This window comes from Siphateles boraxobius, unplaced genomic scaffold, assembly GCF_051911475.1.
Source record: "Siphateles boraxobius isolate OS27281-9 unplaced genomic scaffold, OSU_SipBor_1 53, whole genome shotgun sequence".
NCBI lineage: Eukaryota > Metazoa > Chordata > Actinopteri > Cypriniformes > Leuciscidae > Siphateles > Siphateles boraxobius.
The window spans coordinates 11540831-11561099 of record NW_027509175.1 but is presented as its reverse complement, the minus strand read 5'-3'; the positions used below and the strand labels follow the sequence as shown (position 1 = coordinate 11561099).

Here is a 20269-nt window from a genome sequence, read left to right as displayed (position 1 = left end):
TTAGTACGAATTCGTAGCAAAATCGTCCAAATCAGTACGAGTGAGGTTGTATGAATTAGCCACCTCGTAAAATTCATACGAATTTCCGTGAGATTGGGTTGAAATATCATGACCAAATGTCATTGACGTCGGTGGCTGCACGTTTATTATAGAAAAATATATTTTTTTATTTTATTTAAATATTATTTTTTTATTTTTTTTATTCATTGAAATGCTAACATTTAACACACATAAGCACATTTTAAAGTTACCTAAAGGAAAAAAAATATGCATGTGTAACTTATGTATTTGTATTATTATCAGATACATTTTTTTTATTTGTTTATTTATTTTTTTCGTGGAAATAGTTTTCAAGTGCTTTTGTCCAATCCTCTTTCTTTAACTATCATCACCAGAATGGTCAAATAAATGCATGCTCATATCACTAAAATCACTATCATTCTAAAAGTGCAGGCTTATTCCCTTCAGCCTCGGTTGACATGCTGTTTGGACATGAGCCCAACGTAATCGCTGCTCCAAATCTCAGACGACACATAAAAAGGCCATGTCAATGTTGTCTACTCTGGCTGAGATCACCATTAAAAGCTCCGTGCCACTTGATGTTGTTGTGTAGTCCTACACTTGCTTGGAGTGCAATAATTGCAGGCATAAAACTCTCGCGCTTTTGATGCCAGTTTACACTGCGCTTGTGTTTGCTTCATGCTTTATGTTGCTGCTGGGCCTCTAATTCACAAGTCTTGTGACTCATCTCGAGCTATTGATTTTGAAAAACAATGATAAGGACTTAGCCGCTAGATGAAAAATAAGCAGGGAAAAGGGCGTTCTTAATTGAATCTAGCACCGCTGGCAAAACCGTCAGCAACCTCGTCTCTCATCCACAAGCTAGATTAATAAGAACAGTCTATCTTGAGAGTGACTTTGGTTCATCACAACAACCTCGGAGAAATACAGATAGGCCAACGTTCGGATACTATGGTAACATGAGAGTGAAGAAAGAGTTTTTCGAGACGAGGATGCAGCACTTAGGTTGAACCCAAGATGTCAGTTCTACCTGATAGAACTATATTGATGTAATGACGTGAGCACATATTTCTTTCCTGAATGTCTGAAGGTTATTATTCTCAGAAGTCAGTCGCAGCAGTCTTCAATATGGTAATTATTCAGAAATATTGGTGATTTTTCATGTGTGAAGGTATAGATGAGAATTTGAAGGAAATATAAATGCGGTGTTTCAATATCTGCATGCTTGCGTGAATAGCTTTGAGACAAAGTTTGAGTTGAAGTTTGCTTATGGATTCAAGGGTATGAAATGTATAGTTTGTGTGCACTGGCCACAAGACATAATGCAATTCATAATTAATGATCAACTATGCATTTAAACAAAAATTTAATAAATGTATAATTTGTTATTTATGTCATTATTGTTGTTGTTGTTGATGTTATTGTTATTTACAAAATATAAATACAAATAATAATCATTCAATACAATTCAACAACACCAACTATGATGATAATAAAAATAATAATACATTATTATTATTAAATAAAATATGTTTTAAAATTATTTATTAAAAAATTGAATACAATTCCAAAACAACAACAATAATGTATCATTTATTAATTATATTCTTATTAACGGATAATATTCATGTACAATATATTATTATTATTAAAGGAGTACTCTGACTAAAGATTTCTGTTTTGTTATTTTTAAAAAATAATAATTTATCATTTTTTGGCTAATTATGTATTTTAACATTTCATATGGTCAAATGCACACATAATGTGTGATATTTCGATACACCATTAAGCTGTCTTTGATTGGTTATGTAAAGTTGTGCCTTCAGTCCAGGATATGAAAGCTACACATAATTATACTATCAATAAACTAGTGACTCGACAGAAATAGAGGTCTCTGATCAGTTTTCCAAGCTCCCAAATCTTCGCATGACTAATGATGACATAATACAATCCCATTGGTCTCAGATCAGCAACATGGGGAAAACTGTGCCAGTATCCCCAGTTATCCCCTTCGATCGATCCCCAACAAATTTGCTGATTAATCATGTGAAATCCTCTCGCAGTACATCATGAGGCACAGGGATCCTGCCAGCTGGGTTATTGATTTAGTCTGCGCTCTTGACCTTCCAATTTCTGTACATGAATCACCTGCACAACCGTTTAGTCCAATAAAAGCCTTTTAATTTTCATCTCATCCACAGTGAGAAGGAATTAGCTTACGTCCTCACTTTAGCCTGCAAAAATATCCCAATCCGACTTCCTAACCCTCTCGTTGTGTGACCTCAAATGGGACACTTTATTTGTGCACTCGGTGTTTCCTGCACACTAGAATGTATTGTTTCTGTGGCCATCTGTATAGTCTATGGGGAAATGGTATTTGGGGCACATCATGACAGGATGGACATCACATTTAGGCATCATTTGCTTGTTTTAACAAAATGTCAATGCAGGAAAGAACACAAAAACAAAACTAAATCAATCAGTCAGCAAGTTCCATTTCCAACTAAAGACCATATATGATAATGGATTTTTAATTATGGAGAAAGCTGTAAAAAGCTCTGAAAATATAATTATGCATACAATGAGAGTGTTGTTTGACAGCAAAAGTGTATTCTGTAAAAAAAAAAAAATGTAGTATGAGGTTGCTAAGGTGTTCTGATTGGTCTTGGCATGTTGCTATGCAGTTGCAATGGGATTCTAGGTGGTTGCTACTGGTATCCCCAATTCTCTATAATATTCTTGTTGAAATATGTGCCTCGGTTCAATGTACTGTAAGTGTAGATGTATGTATTTATTTATTTATGTATTCATTTATTCATTTATTAATTTAATCATTTATTCATTTATTCATTTATTTTTCCTGTCTTGTCGTCTGACAGAAGAAGAAAAAAACTAAGTCGTGTTGAAAAAAAAGTATCATCTCACCTTAACGATGTATGATTTTAGATATATTAATTCAGGATGATTTGTGAATAATTTAAATCCCAAAGGTTAGAACATATACAGTATGTATGTATGTATACACATATAAATATAATACTTAATAGTATATAATACTTACTTAATACTTAACTATTGATAATAAAACTAATAATAATACGTGTTATATATAAGTTTACATTATTACTAAACATATTTTTACAGTACATGTATTATTATTATTATTATTATTATTATTATTATTATTATTATTATTATTATTATTATTATTATTATTATATTTCTGTGTTCTAAACACAATTGCAGAATGATTACACAATCTTCCGTTCTGAAAAAATGAAAAAACAAGATGCATGATTTTAGATACAATTTAGGATGACTTATGAAAAATGTAAATTCCAAATTTTAGAACATATAGTATGTATGTATTCAAATATACATATAATACTTAATTGTATGTAATACTTAATTAATTTATAATACTAATAATACTAATACTAATACTAATAATAATAATAATAATAATAATAATAATAATAATAATAATAATAATAATAATAATAATAATAATAATGTGTAATATAATGTGTACAATAATGTGTAATATAAAGTATCATTACATTTATATTCACATTAAATTTATAATAATAATTATTATATTTCTGAGTTCTAAAAAATTGCAAAATGACTATCAAATCTTCAGCTCTTTATTTTTTATTTGGAAAAAATAACAAAAAAACAATTTGTACTGAAAAAAAGTATATAATATCTCTCCTCTAGCTCTGTATAAATGCATGACTTTAGATATAATTTAGGATGACTTATGAATATTTGTATGTATATATATATATATATATATATATATTACAAATATTCATAAGTATGTTTAAAATCCTTGAAATTGTTGTTGTTGTTGTTATTATTAACAATGTATCATTAAATAATCATTATTACAATTCTATATCCGCGTTTTTGTCACAGTTTTAGATTGACTAAAGTTTAAAGTTGAGTTCTGTGTATGTGTTGTTACCTACACCTTCTTGAGGAACACATCTGGTTCTCCTCCGGCAGGGTGAGAGGCTCAGTGGGGGCTGAAGAGCATGCGTTCTGTTTCACACACATCACAGGTTGTGATTGTCGAGGGTAAAGATCTGATTAGAGAGGCGGGACTCTAAAAGATTTCAAGGGCCTCCTCAGTTCTCAATGAAAGGATACAGTGACTTTCAGCACACTTGTTTTATTTTTATTTTCAAGAGTATCAGTACAATTTGCATTGGCAACACAGAAGTTGGAAGGGATTGATGTATGGGTTGGAGCAAAACCTTGAAGGGAAAGTCATTCAAATTCAATTCCATAGTTTTCAGTTGTTGTGACCTGACTTGAATGGACATTAGTCAAGTCAGCTGAAGATCCTAAAGGAGATTGTATAGTGAGATGTTTGTGTATTTTTTAATGCTTCACAAGGACTAAGGAATAGCCATGATGCTGTAGTTTGTGTGGAATAGAGTTGACAAAGGCAGTGCAAAATGCAAGTCTTGTGAATAAATTGTCCCAAAGGCAGATGCTGATGTTGTGCAAATGTTACGATGAAGTGCAAAAATGTTAATGGTAAAGTGAAGGAGATGCAGTTACAATGTCTGAGGTCATGTCATAAGTGTAAGACTTTAAGGGTAGTATGAATGTTAATATGAATTAATTGTTTTATACAGCTGTTTACACTTGTTTCTTTGTAATTATACATATAAGTACTGAGTAATATTAAATAACTGCATGTGCTTAGGGTTCGGTTTAGGGTTAGTTGCATGCAATTATGCCTAAATTACAGTTTTTACTATAGTAAATACATGTAATGTGTAATAAGGACACACTGAATGGGATATACTGGATAGGAAAGTGCAGGGTCTTCATGTATGCCACATTTTCGGTCCATCGCATTTTCAGACTTCTCTGTGCCTGTGGAAATTGTCAAACAGGAATATGTATAGTTTGCTAAGCAGCCGGAGTCCTATCATGATTTGTTCAACATTTCTTTACAGCATGACTCTGCAAGAAATATTGAAGTTTTATGTCCTTTTCCCAGGGCTATAGAGCCAGCCGGGCTGTGTAACTGCATACATCTTTGTGGATAATCAATATTCAAACCTATTCGGGATTCAGCAAACACATTCTAGTTTCTCTGAATATTTTTAAGTCTTAGTGGACCAATATAGAATTTCAAAAACGTGTTTCTTTTGACAGCATACATAATAGAACAGTTGTGTTTGTTCAAGTAGTCGATGTGACACAGTGGCTGGAATGCTATGATGAAGATCAATGGATAAAGACATTTAAGGAACGGGGATTTATTTGCATAAGATAATGCTCTATCCAATGCAATACCAGGTAAATTACATTCTGTAAGCCTAAAATTAGTACAGTAAAATCTATGGGAAGTTAACATTAGGAATAATCATAAACATTGTATCTGTCTCAGTGTTGGGAGTAACGCGTTACAAAAGAAATGCATTACAGTAACATATTACTTTTTGCTGTAACGCAGTAGTGCAAGGCATTACTAATCAATTTTCAGTAATATTTTACTATATTACATGTTCATTTACGCTTGCGTTAAAACACACTTTTAGTTTTAATTGTAAAAAAAAAAAAAAAAACAGGACCGCGAGACATTAACGAATGAAAAATGCAAGTAGGCTAAGTTACCTGTTCGTGGTCAGTCAATAGCCGCGTGTAGTGTCCAAGTTTGTAAATAAAGCGTCTGATATATTTTTTATAGCGATTTATTTTTTACAGGAGTGCCGTGAGTCATGATTTCGGCATCTGTGCTCACGCTGGCCAGTGGAAAAGCGGCTAATGGGTGAAGAAGAAGACTGTATTCGCGAGATGGACGTATGCGCATAGGCTAGACCTACTCCATTTGTTCTGTGTTTTCTTTCTAAACAGTTAGGCTATGTTTAGGTGGTATTTTTCTTGTTTTCATCACGCAATCATGTTTTTGATGCAGTGGTGACACGTTCACGTAACGATGAAAGGAAAGCAACTAAAAGCTGTCACAAAGAACCTGCAAAAGCAATGATTATGAATATGTCAAATATAGCAAGCGAGACATTTTAATTGTATATTAATAAAGATGAAGTTGACGTTGCCGACTCGCGATCTTTGCAGTAGTGAATGCGCCAGAGAGAAATGCACATTTCAAACAGATAAGCAGAGAGCAGTCCGTTTTCTTTCGTTTTGAATTGTTCTGTTTACAAATAGACATTTCAATATATATATATATATATATATATATATATATATATATATATATATATGTCAGGTCTGTGAAGTAGGCTAGGCTACCTTATAGCCTACACTGAGTTTTGGTTAATTTATGAGAGGCGCTCCAGTTCACGCGCAGGCGCCTCCGTGTCGTGATTAACTATTGTCTGCTATATTTACTTCTTATTTATTAAATCCAGGCGAATGGTTGATGAAACATAGATTAAAATTAAGATAAATTTAGTACAAATCGAAATTCACTTTAAAGAAATTTGTGTCTTCTGTTTGAGATCTCTGGGAAAGTTTTAAAACAGTCTTTTAGTGCCGCTTCAGAGCGGTCGCGTCCGTAACGGAGAACTGTCACGTAGCCTACATTGTTTTTTCCTCATAAATGCGAGGAGCCAACCCTTCTTCATCCGGTGGTTAGTATTAGCCTACTTTTGATTTGCGCAGTGTAATTCACAGAATTACAAAAAAATGATTTTGCCTCCTAAAAGTTAAATATTTGTTTTGTCACGCATGAATGCGTGTGTATTTCCCTCATATTAAATATAAAACGCATGTGTAGACTGATATTTTTCTAATGTCTGGACTCTTTTAAGGGGGTATCCTATATGGATAAACAGACGTTTCAATATATTGGTATTAAATGCGTTTTCTGAGAATTTATATTTCAAGTATTGACTGCAAATGTCACGTCCAAAATGCTGGAATTCCCCAATTTAAAAAAAAAAACCGTATCCTCAACTAGTTTTGTGGTGTAGGTCTACATATTTTATAATGTTAACTTCAAAATTCAAATAATACTAATAGTAATTTAAAGATGTGGTAGCATTGGATCTGGACGGGAAGGATAAGGAGTTGGAAGGGGTGTGTACGTGGCGATTCTGCAGGTTCGTGGATCTGAATGTCGCGATTTCGGTTTCATATCGCATATTGTTACAGCCTTAGAATGTTAAGTTCTACTACTATATAGCTATTTTGGTGAAAGTAACTCGAAAGTAATAAAGGAGTAATATAACGCATTACAATTCTGAGACAGTAATATTGTAAGGTAAGTAATTACTTTTAAATTACAGTAACAAGTAATGTATAATGTGTTACAGTTTGGAAGTAACTTGCACAACACTGGTTGTGGGTCACTGAATGCTACTGAATGCCATTATCCTACATGTGTGTCGTTAGAGGTTGCAATGCCACACAAGAGGCAAAAGACCCTCATTGTCCACAATGTAAGTCTAAATGGAGCTTGGGTTTGCTCATTTCCATCACTGTCTCACAGTCTAATCCATAGAGCCAATCTGTGCAATAATGAGCCCCGTTTCTGTTGGGAGCCCTCATTGCTGCTGAACATTTATTCACACAAGCCATGGAGCTTTCAGACTGAGAGGGCTGGTATAAAAAAGACACTGAATGTGGATTCTTGTGTCCCTATGTTCAATATAGTGTTCAAAACATGTATTTACTAATGTATTTGCAATTTTTCAATCCAGCAGCCTAATAACCCCTCTCAACAGTTTCACTCTTTCTTCCTGGTAAAAGGGGTAAAAAAGGTTATGAATTGTGTTAAGAACAAAAGTCTTTTTATGGGATCAAAGAAGTCATATTCTGTTTTACCTCATTCTCTGTGCTCCACAACATCCCATAAAGATTGAATTGTTCTGGTGATTGAGAAGCACATTGAAGGTTTTTTGGGGTTAGACAAAGGATAAGTTGAGCAGAATGCTTACTCTGCTCTTTCCCATTTAACTATTGGGCCTTCATGGGCTATACACTGCTCTGCCTGTACAGAATGTGTGATTTGTAATCATATTAAATTACTCATATAACACACACACACACACACACACCAACCATGTACTTACGGTTTGTGATGCAGCTGCTGTCAGTTGGCAGGGCCTATGGTGCAATGATGTATAACTATTTGTCATTGTCTTGCTCTGGGGGAAGTCATATGCAAATGCACTTGTCTGTGTGATGTCACAAATACAACAATATCAACACACACACAAAAAATATATATTTTTCGATCTCATAACATAATTTTGACTTTTTCCTTAAACATATATGGGGCAAAAATGACCACAAATGATCAAAAGGCATCATATAACTTCAGAAAATATCATATTGACTGCTTTTTTCCCCTTTTTATTTTTGGAGCTTGAACGCATCTGTCATCATTCATTTACATTCAAAAAGAAAAATATGAATATTATTCCAAATATATCATTATGTGTTCCATGGAAGAAATGATATAGGTAAATAACTTCTAAAATGTGCATGAGGCCGTTAGGATCTAATTGTGAGGGAACTTTAAGTACAACCAGTGGTTAGATCACAGAATCCATCTCGTTCTTTAAAATGTCTTTCATAATGTCCATCAGAGCATTTAAACCATTATTTATAATGATTTCTGCTTGCTTGAGATTGAGATAGTATGTTGAACGCATCATTTATCCTTGTTCAAACTTAAACCTGAAAACAAGATGAATTATGATTCAACAGAACATCGCGTTCAAAGCAGTTTCTACAGCTCTACATTTTTTGAAACTTAATTATTTGCTACTAGTAAACAGAATGAGGGAGATTGAAACTTTAAAGTAGAGTAAAGTAAAGAGATAATAAGGTAACTTTTATTTACACATCACTGGGTTTGGCTCCCTTTCAAACTAAGTGTTCCTACAACATCCTCTCCTTTCCAAACAATGAACATATTTCTTTGGTCTGCTACACAGAAGTGAACTAAACAACAGTTCTCTCCCAAATTTGTGGGCCCGGTGTCCAAACTTGTGATAGGGCAGACAGCCGAGTCTAGACTATTAGGCCAAAGGGAGTTGGCGATGGTTATGTCTGAACCAATTGCATTGTTTTGACCTGTGCACATCCACACAATATTGACATAAGATCAACCATAAGCAGCAAGTCGGGCTGCCATACTGCATTTCGGTATGATTTATGACAGTAGCTTCTGTGAGCACTTGCTATAGAGATGCATGTGTGTGCAAGTGAAAAAAAAAAAAAATGTTTTCTATAAACTACAAATTAACACTGTATTTGAGTTACATCCACATAGCATTCACTTGAGCATGAAACTGATTCTTTAGAATTTAAAATTACATACTTGTTTTTAGCCGTATTATTGAATGACCACTTTGTTTAAATGGCACAAGATGAAATTTGATAACACAGTATCCATAGTAATCCATTATATCACACAACATATTCTGACATATAGCTACTTAACATATAGCTACTTAATCGCTCTTGGATTCAAGTATAAGGATGCATTTATTTAATTGAAAATACAGTGATATTAATTAATAATATTAATACAGTGATACAGTAATAGAGTAATATTGTGAAATATTATTACAAATTAAAATACATATCATTAAAAATTTAATTTATTCCTCTAATGCAAAGCTGAATTTCCAGCATCATACTCCAGTCTTCACATTCAAAAACCATTCTAATATGCTGATGCGCTGCTCAATAAATATTTCTTATTATTAATATCAATATTGAAAGCAGTTATGCTGCTTTTTTGTTGACTTTTTAAAAGTTATTTGTCTTGTTATTCATCTTATTTTTGATATGATTTTGCATTTGAGTGTTTTAGCATTTCATGTTAGTAAATGTTATTATTTTAGACTCATGAAGAAACAGTGATGAACTACTGTAACCAAAAACGATATGTTTTAAAATTTGTCACACAGACACTTTTTTAAAGATAATCAACGATAGTTTCCTCCTTCCAGTCATTCAATAGTGCATCAGAGGGATAACTATTTCTCTCTCCATATAATCTATTTGCAGTTACTTATCATGAATGATTCGCTTTTAATGAGCTCATTTGATTGATACCCAGTTCTAAAAATAGCTGCATTTAATTAATAATATTGCTTGTAATCTTTTACCCATCATTTTATTGAATATGCTATACATACTGTATCATTTTTTTAACGGTCAGCGACGGTAATTGCCATTTATCCTTCATAAGAAATCAAAGTAAACCCATTGCATGCATCATCTCAACTTTAAATGCATAATAGTGATTTTTTGATTGATTGCGTCGGAGGCAGGCACACCTCGGATATGAAGCAGTTTTGCTTATAACAGGGACTGAATCGTGATGCTATTGCGTTTTGAGTCAGACAGGCTTGTACTTTCATGAATTTCCCAGTGAAGTGTTTGCAAATTATTATAAAATCCCCAACAATCACACACAGGTTAGTAGACACACAAGAACGCTTGTTTTACAAACCAGATGTATTTTCTTTGTTTGTGTGTGTGTGTGTGTGTGTGTGTGTGTGTGTGTGTGTGTGTGTGTGTGTGTGTGTGATGTCAGAGAAACGCTTGTCCATAAATGTAATATATGCATTGAGTTTCAATCAATCTACACTTGTTTTAATAGTCTGAGATTGCATGCGTCGATCCTCTGGCAGCATAAAAAAAATCAAACAATGCAGGCTGATGGAAAAGGGAATACCCAGTGTTCCTGTGGAAACGCACTTATCTTTCAAATCGCATATCTTAAGAGCTGTGACGTAGAGTATGTGCGCATAGTTCCTATAGTCTTGACGCAGTGTTTGTTGTGACAGTAATAGAAGAAGCTCAGCACACCGGCTGCACTGTTGCATGCACGTCGAGTAGTTAATTATTTTACCGCATTCAACTGCAGTTCCTCCTCCACACACACACACACACACATACACTCTCTCACACAGCGAAGAAATAGAAACAACCTTCACGCGAACAACATCTGTGCTTTTTGGAATACTCGAGCTTTTCTTTTTCTTTTCCTCTCTAAAACAGGAATATCGTCTGTGAGGACTCTGGAAATGCCGCGTGCTTTAAAGCCATTTGGATGGGGGGAACGGAGTGGCTCTACGAAAGCTATCGGCGTTGTTAGAGAGAAGAAAACCACCATGGAATGAAACCAATCTAAACCCTTCGACGGCGATTTCTGTGGACATTTCCAACACTTGCCCTGTATGTGGACTGTGTTTTCCCCCCCGCGCGAGCGAGCGAGCAAGCAAACATTCCCTCATCCGATGGATTTTTGCCTTTGCAGCTCAGCAGAGGGTGTTAGATCTGCCAGTGAACACCGGGTTGAAAAGTCCAGAATCTTTCAGCAACCGTCTTTGTGATGCAAAAGCGTTGAACGAAACTGCCGGAATCAGAGGAAGGATGCTAAAGATGTAAGAATCTCGGATTAATCTTATGGCGATGCATTGAGATGTGCTCGGTGTGATTTCAGCACCACGGGAGAAAGAACAGCTCCCGCGCCGTGGATATGTGAGAAATGCACAAGGTCAGTGATTTGCGAGCCCGAAAAGCCAAATAATTGAGTTGAAGGTGTCATTCTGTAGGCTTTAATATTGTTTTAAAGAGCATGCGATGGGGAGGTGATACAAAAGAAGCTTCTTGCTGTCGATTTTTCACAATCCGAACACAGCGAGCTGAGCATGGATATAATCACAGAGTGTCCCCTGCTTTTTTAGACTGGAGATATATCTCATTTCTCGCCCTCTTGCTGATTGTATTCATGTCTTGATGTCGGGGATGATTGTGCCGTATTGAAAATGCTGCTTTGGATTGTGTTGCTGAAGGCGGCTCTTTGTGTAGCTATTGGGAATGTTACAAGGGACGTCTGTAAGGAGCAGATCTGCTCCTGCAATGCAATAGAAGGTGATTTGCACATTGACTGTGAGAAAAAGAGCCTCACAAACCTGCACCATTTGACAGGTCCGAGCTCCCAGTTTTACCACCTCCTGCTTCACGGGAATTCTTTATCCAGACTGTTCCCTAACGAGTTTGCTAACTTTTACAATGCCGTGAGCTTGCATTTGGAGAACAATGGCTTGCATGACATCGTGCCAGGTGCTTTCCTGGGACTGCAGCTTGTGAAACGGCTGCACATCAATAACAACAAGATCAGGTCTTTCAAAAAGAGTACGTTTCTCGGTTTAGATGACCTGGAGTACCTCCAAGCCGACTTCAACCTTCTGAGGGACATTGACCCGTCTGTGTTCAGGGACTTGAGTAAGCTTGAAGTTTTAATCTTAAACGACAACCTTATTAGCGCTCTTCCCATCAACGTGTTTCAGAACGTTCCCATCACGCACCTCGATCTGAGAGGGAACCGAATAAAAACGTTGCCTTACGAAGGGATTCTAGAGCAGATACCTGGCATTGTGGAGGTTTTACTGGAGGACAACCCATGGGATTGCAACTGCGACCTGGTTTCCCTAAAGGAATGGTTGGAGAACATCCCGCAGAACGCTCTCATCGGAAGGGTTATTTGTGAGGCGCCTACTCGGCTGCAAGGGAATGACCTGAACGAAACGGCCGAGACAGAGCTGTGCCCTTCAAAGAGTGGTATGGATTCCAGCCTGGTGGCGCCTCCCACCCAGGACGAGACCCCCAATCGCGGCCCCCATCCTACACCCTCTAAAACGAGTGGGGTGACGGAGTCCCATAGCGCTGGGGGAGGGCATAACAAGGGCCGTCCGAAAGCCAGGGAGAATTGGCAGCTGAAAATTAAGCCCACAGCCATGGCGACCGGCGCCATTGAAAGAGAGCTGCCAGCTAATTCGTCCTGCCCTCAATCTTGTAGTTGTAAGCTTATAGGAACTAGGCAAGGGCTTGGGGTTAACTGCGAAGGCAGGAAGATAGAAACCGTGGCTAATCTCAAACCCAAACCCGTGAGCGCGCACGAGTTAAATTTGCGTGACAACAACATTCATACCGTCAGAAGGAACCAGCTCAGAGGCTATCATAGCTTGAATTTACTCGATTTGGGGGGGAATAACATAAAAATGATCGAAAACGGCACGTTTCATAATCTGACAGAGTTGAGGTGGCTCTACATGGACAAGAACTACTTGGATACTTTAATGGCGGAGATGTTCATCGGACTTCAGAACCTGGAGTATCTCAGTTTGGAATATAATGACATCCAGCTCATAATGCCGGGCACCTTCAGCCCGATGCCCAACTTGAGGGTGCTCTTCCTCAACAACAACCTGCTCAAAGCTTTACCTGTGGATGCGTTCTTGGGGGTTTCTTTATCTAAAATAAGCTTGCATAACAATTATTTCACATATCTCCCTGTGCCAGGTGTCTTAGACCAACTCAACTCCATTATTCAGATCGATTTGCACGGGAACCCCTGGGATTGCTCGTGCAACATCGTCCCCTTCAAACAGTGGACAGACAAACTCGGGGCAGACGTCATTGTGAGCGATCTCAAATGCGAGTCCCCCGAGGAGTTCTGGAAGAGGGACTTCCGGCGAATCAGGAATGATCTTATGTGCCCTCAGCTCTACGAGAAGATCTCCCCCACCTCCCTGTCCAAAAACAGCACTTTACCAGCAGACACAGGGACGCGGCCTAACTCCTACCTGGAGCCCAGCAGAGTGTCAATATCGGTGCTCGTGCCCGGTCTGCTGCTGGTTTTCGTGACGTCTGCCTTCACCGTGGTGGGAATGCTGGTCTTTATCCTGCGCAATCGAAAGAGATCGAAACGGAGAGACGGCAACTCATCTGCGTCAGAAATCAATTCTTTACAGACAGTTTGCGACTCGTCCTACTGGCACAGTGGAGGTTATCATGCAGATGCGCCACACAGAGGTTTCGACTGTGGTGCCCACTCTCTCTCCGACAAATGATGCATACCAGAGACCCGAGCGAGCAAAAGGACGTACTGCGTTTCGTATGTTGCAGTGACAATGGAAGGCAACACACAAACACTAGACCTCTGACTCACCTCTGTGGGAAAAATAGCCTATTTTTTGTTGCTTCAGTTGAGTATGGCATCCATGAAACACTGCAATGGGCCCCCCACTGTTATATATGTATAGAGCCTCTCTCTTTCTCTCTCCTCCCAGCTCAGACTGCAAACACGCTCAAAAGAGGACGTGGGAACGGTGCACGAACGCATGAATGTAATGTAAATAACGGACTGTAACATATCTGCATGATTCGCATGGTCTCAACACACGCTGGGAACCATTACCATAGTAACAAGCCAACGCGACCCTTCTTTCGTGTTATCAATATAAATATATATAAATATAAAACTATATATGACTATATTAAAAGTGCCATTTCTTCTATTTTTTGTCAGTTAGAATTTGTATTTGCTGTTTGATTTCTCTTTATCAAAGGCAGACAGGTCGAAAGGTGGAAATAACGAGTTGTAAATGCATGTACTTTCCGTTTTATCAGTTGATTGTTGATTGGTTGATATGGGGATTATTTATACATTTTTTTGCAGATTTCTCATGTATCTGCCCAGTCATCTCCTTTATGAATGTAAAATGTGTTTATCTTATAGTGTGCCAACTGTTGACATGTTTGGGATGTGGATAAGCATGATCGATTCAAGTCACTGACATGCTTATGCTGCGAAATTCAATGTAGCTCCGGCGGTTCGTGATCTTGTGTGTCGATACAGTGTGAGAGTAGAAGGACGACGCAAGGGGAGGGTTTTTTCTTTTTGAAAAGTGAGGGGGTTTCAGATTTCGATCCGTCTATAGAGTGCACATAGACTAAGATGCCTTTATTTTTATTTATTATTATTATTATTAATTATTATTATTATTTTTAGGGGATGAAGTATTCCTTCACAAAAGCCTATTATTCACTGTAAGTATTGTGAGCTTTTGTAAAGCCATCTATTTTGTCCAAATACGAGAAATGAATATTACGGCATTTGCTACTTCAATATGTCTTATAAAAAGTGGATGAAAATGTGTAAATATATATGAGAAGCAGAACAGAGGCATTTCTGTGCATTTGACTGATGTCATCACAGCAGCCGTAGAAGGAATAGCCGCCTCTAGATGTCGCTGTTGCCTCTCAAGCGTATGAAACCATGCTGGGAGCTGAAGTTCACTGGTATGTGTAGGCGAACCAGCATTCACATTATCAACATAACTAGGCCTAAGTGTGTCACTGTGATGGCTAATACTCCGAGAGAAGTGAGGGATCAGATTCAGTAGTGAAGAACACGAGTTGAATGCTGTTTCCAAAATGCCATTTTTACAAACGAGATGTAGAGTGCAGTGCCATGCATCTTACTGCTAGCATTTTAATGTCACTGCTGATGTTTTTGAGGTTGAGTTTGTATCACTGTAATGATTTTACAACAAAACAACATAAATAAAGAATGGTTAAAAAGCTAAGGTATAACCAGCCATCAATTTCCAGAGTCTGAATACCATAGACTTTGTAGCTTACTTTTTTCCCTTCATGTTAAAGCTCTTGGTCCTAGTTGTGAGTCTTTTTTTTTTTTTTTTTTTTGAATAATACAATAAAAAACAAAATAAATGTCCATCCAGCAGCCAAGTGTGGAGGATATTGGCACTGGGAGATGCTTTTCTCTCTTACCTGTCAATTTGATTTTGGTTGCGCAAAACAAAGTCGGTCGAATTGCAGTCCAGCAGAACGTCCCAACGGGATTCCTGTCATATTGCAATGGTTTTACTCTAATTTAGATTCAGAGCTTTCAGAGAGATGTGTGTTCTGACTCATGCTGCACATACGCACATAAAAAAAAACAAAAAAACATCCGTACTCCCCCCATTCTAACCCGGAATTGAAGGGTGACCCATCTGATCTATTATTTCTGTTATACCAGTTCTGGCTGTCCATCAAGGCATCTTTTTCTTCTTCTATGTCATGGTAATTATTTGTCGCTCCACTGTGAAAGACTGTACCACATTCTGGCTTATCTATTATTTGGTGCATTTTCCCAAGAGTTTGTCTCAGAGTTACATTTATATGCTTTGCTACATTTGATCTGCTTCTATTTTGTTAAATAAAATGTGGTGGAGGTTGAGTGAAGTTACAGTGGTATACTTGTTTGTTTGTTTGTGAATCTAAATTTTCCTCTTTTTACAAAGCTCTTTTATACTTGATTGTTCACATTTTGGGTATGAAATTCTCAGAATTATATAGTGCAATGCATGATGACGAATATAATCAGCACTGGTTGACATGGTTATGAAGCGCTACTGCTTTACAGGCTTTTAAAAATGAAAGGCGCTTTATGGTGTTATCAAATTAACCCATGCTCACACAAATATTGAATGGATTCTCCTCTCAACAGGTCAACTAAATGTAGATGGGTCATTCATGTTATGTTGTATGTCCAAAATTAATGCTTATGGTGTAATTCATGGGATATTTCTATAAAAATGTCCACTAGACTTTCAGAAAAATGTTTGTGGCTCAAACAGTAGAGAAAACGCTATAGCAACGCTATATATATATATGTAATTAAATTATCATGCTGACTTTGGACTAAATTTTAGAATAAAATATATAATTTAATAAAACTATGATATGATTGAGACATCAAGCCAGAAAACAATCACAGAATTCATCAAATAGCTACTGATGCTTCTGTTGTTTTTGTTGTTGTTAAGAGATTGCAATAGACAAATGGAAGATACTATTGAGGATGTTGGACAAATCAATCAACTGATTTTCAATGAAATTGATATTCTCAAGAAAACATGGTTTATTGGCAAAATTTTGATTAGAGAGTGAAAAACACTTTTTAATAAATAGTCAAATTTTGATGTTAGAAATTGGTGCAAAAATCATAGACATGCCAAGAATAACATCTGCTCAAACCACAGTAATGAAATGGTGTGAAATGCATTGACTTAATTGAAATTCAAGAAAACGAACATGACTTGCATCTTGAAAAACTGTTCATTTAATATGTTATGCAGTATACTTAAAATGGACTTGAAAATGGACTTAATAACAGGAATGACCCATGTGAGATGCTGGAATTGAAGTTCTTTATAAAGTATGTGGGTGTTAAAAAATAAAATTGTAAGCATAACTGTTGTGCATGGGAATATTCAAACTGGCATTTCTGAGAGTATTGCAGTGTTGTTTTAACTATTTGTTTGATGTGAAATTTAGGTCATACTCTTAAGTCAACATTTTCATCATCTCTGTTTGGAAAAAGACTCACAGAAACAAACCTAAAAGGGAAGATGTTCAAAGTCATTTTAAAGTAATGTTTAGTATATATGTTTTTTGAGGCCCAACTGCTGTTTCTTCTAGGTTTAAACTGTGGATCACTGTTATGAAGTGAATCAAATCTAAAGGGATTTTCCTGGTTAAACATATTAAGCTTTAACACGGGCTTCTATTGTGCATGCATTTGTACGCTCATTTGCTTGTTTTTACAAGCCAAGTAGAAATTATTATGGTAATGCAATAGATGCTGCCAATAAAACGTAACATGTATTTAACCCACAATATCTTCAAAACAATTAGACAGTAAAAGCTTTAAAGCTGCGACAAAAAAAAGCTTCCTCTTCTTAATTATGATATCTGATCATTCCGACCGGCAGAGATCTGATTGTCAGTATGCAAATGCCCACAGCTGTATCCGCATCTGCAGCCGGATTCTTGTTAATTCTCTGAAATAATGTAATCTTGCCAAGAATTACTTGGATAAAGATATCCACTCTGGTATGATCCTCAGCACTGGTTGAATGTTGTTCTCTGCCAAGCTGGTTAATCAACACTAGTCCTCCTTGTTCTCTCCAGGGATGGCAGTTGGCTCAACAACACCGGTCTCTGTGGTTTCACGATTTCCCCATCTTAACAAATTACGACCCATCACCTCCTGTGAGAACATGAACCCCTGATTCCCTCGTGGCACCGATCATTTCCTTTCCATCATGGCCTCTTCTCATACATCCTTTAACAGGTTTTGTGTCTGTGTTCACACTCTCATACTCTTTGTTGAATGGCAAGGGAGCTTTATAGCCACCTTCCTTCACCTGGGAAGAAATAATTGGCGCATAATGTGGTGAATAAACATGTTAAATCAAAGAAGCGTGGCCTACATGCCAGCGTGAGGAGTTTGGAACACGTGGAGGTGCTGTGATGCTTCTTAGCCCTCCTTGATTGGAAGCGACCCAGAGGTAACTCAGTGCGCGCTAGCACCGTTTCTGCTTCTCAGTTTTTTCGAATTAGCAGAACTGTTCAAAGTTGCTGTCTCAAGTAGGCCAAGGTTGTAATGTTCAGATGAATTTGCAGAACATCAAAGTGCTATTAGCTTGATTTTCTTTGATTTTGATTGAACTAATGGTGAAGGATAATAGGGGGTATTTTGTGCAATCTGTTTCCTTTTTTTATGACTGATTGGACTGTTTGCTTTTTACTCTCAGCTTGTCAGAGCAAGCTGTTTTAGACATTAAGACGCTTAAGCCTTAAAATGATGAAAAACGTATGAATGTCAGTGCATTTGAAAACAAAATAACAAACCAAGTGTCATTCATTGTAAAGATGGCATGAGACTTTTCAAGCAAAGCATTTTACCACAAAACAACTTTTTAGGTTTCACAGTGTGGTTGTCAGATATAATTTATTGGAAGAAGCCAAATTAGTACTTTTATTCAGCAAGAATGCATTCAATTGATCAAAATAAATGTATTAGGTTACAAAAGATTTTCATTTTCAATAAATGCTGTTCAATTGAACTTTATATAAGTCAAATAATATTAAATATCAGAATGATTTCTGAAGGGTAAAACACTGTAGACTGGAGTAATGATGCTGAAAATTCAGCTTTGTATCACAGGAATAAATAACATTGCAAATATATTTAAATAGAAGACAGGTATTTTAAATTGTAATAATATTTATACATTTTGACAGTTTTTATTGTACTTTTGGTCAAATAAATGCAGCCTTTGGGAGTATGAGACTTCTTCCAAAGACATTTTAAAATCTGAACGGTAAAGTATATTATTATTATTGTGATTTCTATTGATAATATTTTAACACAATAGTATGTATTAATATATAACATATTTTTAATATTTATATTTATTGTCCAGTTTTGAGAAATACATGTCTTCTGTGATTTCTTATGTGTTTATTTCCCACACATGAGGAATCTCAGGTCACTGAAGTTATCCTGGAATCTTCTCTCAGAAATACTCCCCGATCCAAGGACACTCTCCGGCGCTCGGACAGACAGATGGTGAATCAGACACGGGCCTACACTGCTCCGAGGTGTGTGTTTTTTCCCTTTCTACTCAGATTGAAGGCCTCGTTGATTGATTTGTGCTGTTTTTCCCCTTTTCCCAACCTCAGCTCTAATGGGATTTGGGTTTGGTCCTTGATGACCAATGGATCAATAAATTGTTCAGCAAGGACAAATTGATTGCTTCTTTCGGATGCTGCTGCTTCTTTGGCCACACATATGTCAAGTGTGAAGGTATTGTGTTTGACTGAGTTTAGTATATGGTAGTTATAGCCTACAGAAAATCAGAACAATACCTTTGTGCATTTGCAATGTTGCAATGTTTTTATTCTGAAGGTCTATGCTCATATTGATTTGTTTGTGTGGCTTTTAGATGCATTATTTGTGGTGGGGCAAAACTCGCATCTGTTTCTGAGCAGTTTGGCCATTTTTGTTATTCTTTGCACATTTTCGTCTACATCTTTCCTTCAATCACGCCCCGTTCCCTTCCCTGAGTCACCGACCTGGTGCTCTCAATGACGTTCCTGTCTCTATAATCTTCAAGATGCACCATTTTGTTTTGCGGTGAATGTCAGAATCATTAATGCCTGCTTTTTTTGTAGGTTTCAGGCGGGTTTCCCATGCAGGAACACTGCTGTGAGCTGTTGTCTGAGAAAAGGAAGCATCCTTATTTCACAGGAGCGAAGAACAGACCTTAGATAACTGTAACAGAGGCGTCAGTTTCAGTGCGAGAGTGAGGGATTACTGAGTCACTGGCTGAGGTGATGAAGGTGTGGGTTATTAATAAGGAAAGAGCTGTATATGAAGAGCACAGTAGGGCAGATCATTATGTGGAGACTCATTTATGATGTTGGCAGTGTATGGTGGCCGGTGCTGTTAAAGGTGGTGAGTCTTATATTGCAGGCTAGAGGTCACAGCTCTTGGGACTTGTGAAGATGAAGCTCATTACATAAATAACTGGGTTTTACATTTTAAGAAGATAAGATGAGTGCTTATATGCGCAAAACTCACTTTCGTGAT

General features: G+C 36.8%; 1 protein-coding gene and 1 long non-coding RNA gene across 2 annotated transcripts in view; one reads left to right on the top strand and one right to left on the bottom strand.

Annotated features, from left to right (window-relative positions):
• The window catches only part of LOC143714286 (uncharacterized), a 241646-nt gene that overhangs the window by 121528 nt on the left and 99849 nt on the right, over positions 1-20269 (bottom strand). The gene's annotated exons all lie outside the window — the stretch shown is intronic.
• On the top strand, positions 10863-16075 carry slitrk1 (SLIT and NTRK like family member 1). The gene has a single exon (XM_077205385.1). The coding sequence runs from the start codon at positions 11805-11807 to the stop codon at positions 13890-13892; it is 2088 nt and encodes a 695-aa protein (XP_077061500.1). The 5' UTR covers positions 10863-11804; the 3' UTR covers positions 13893-16075.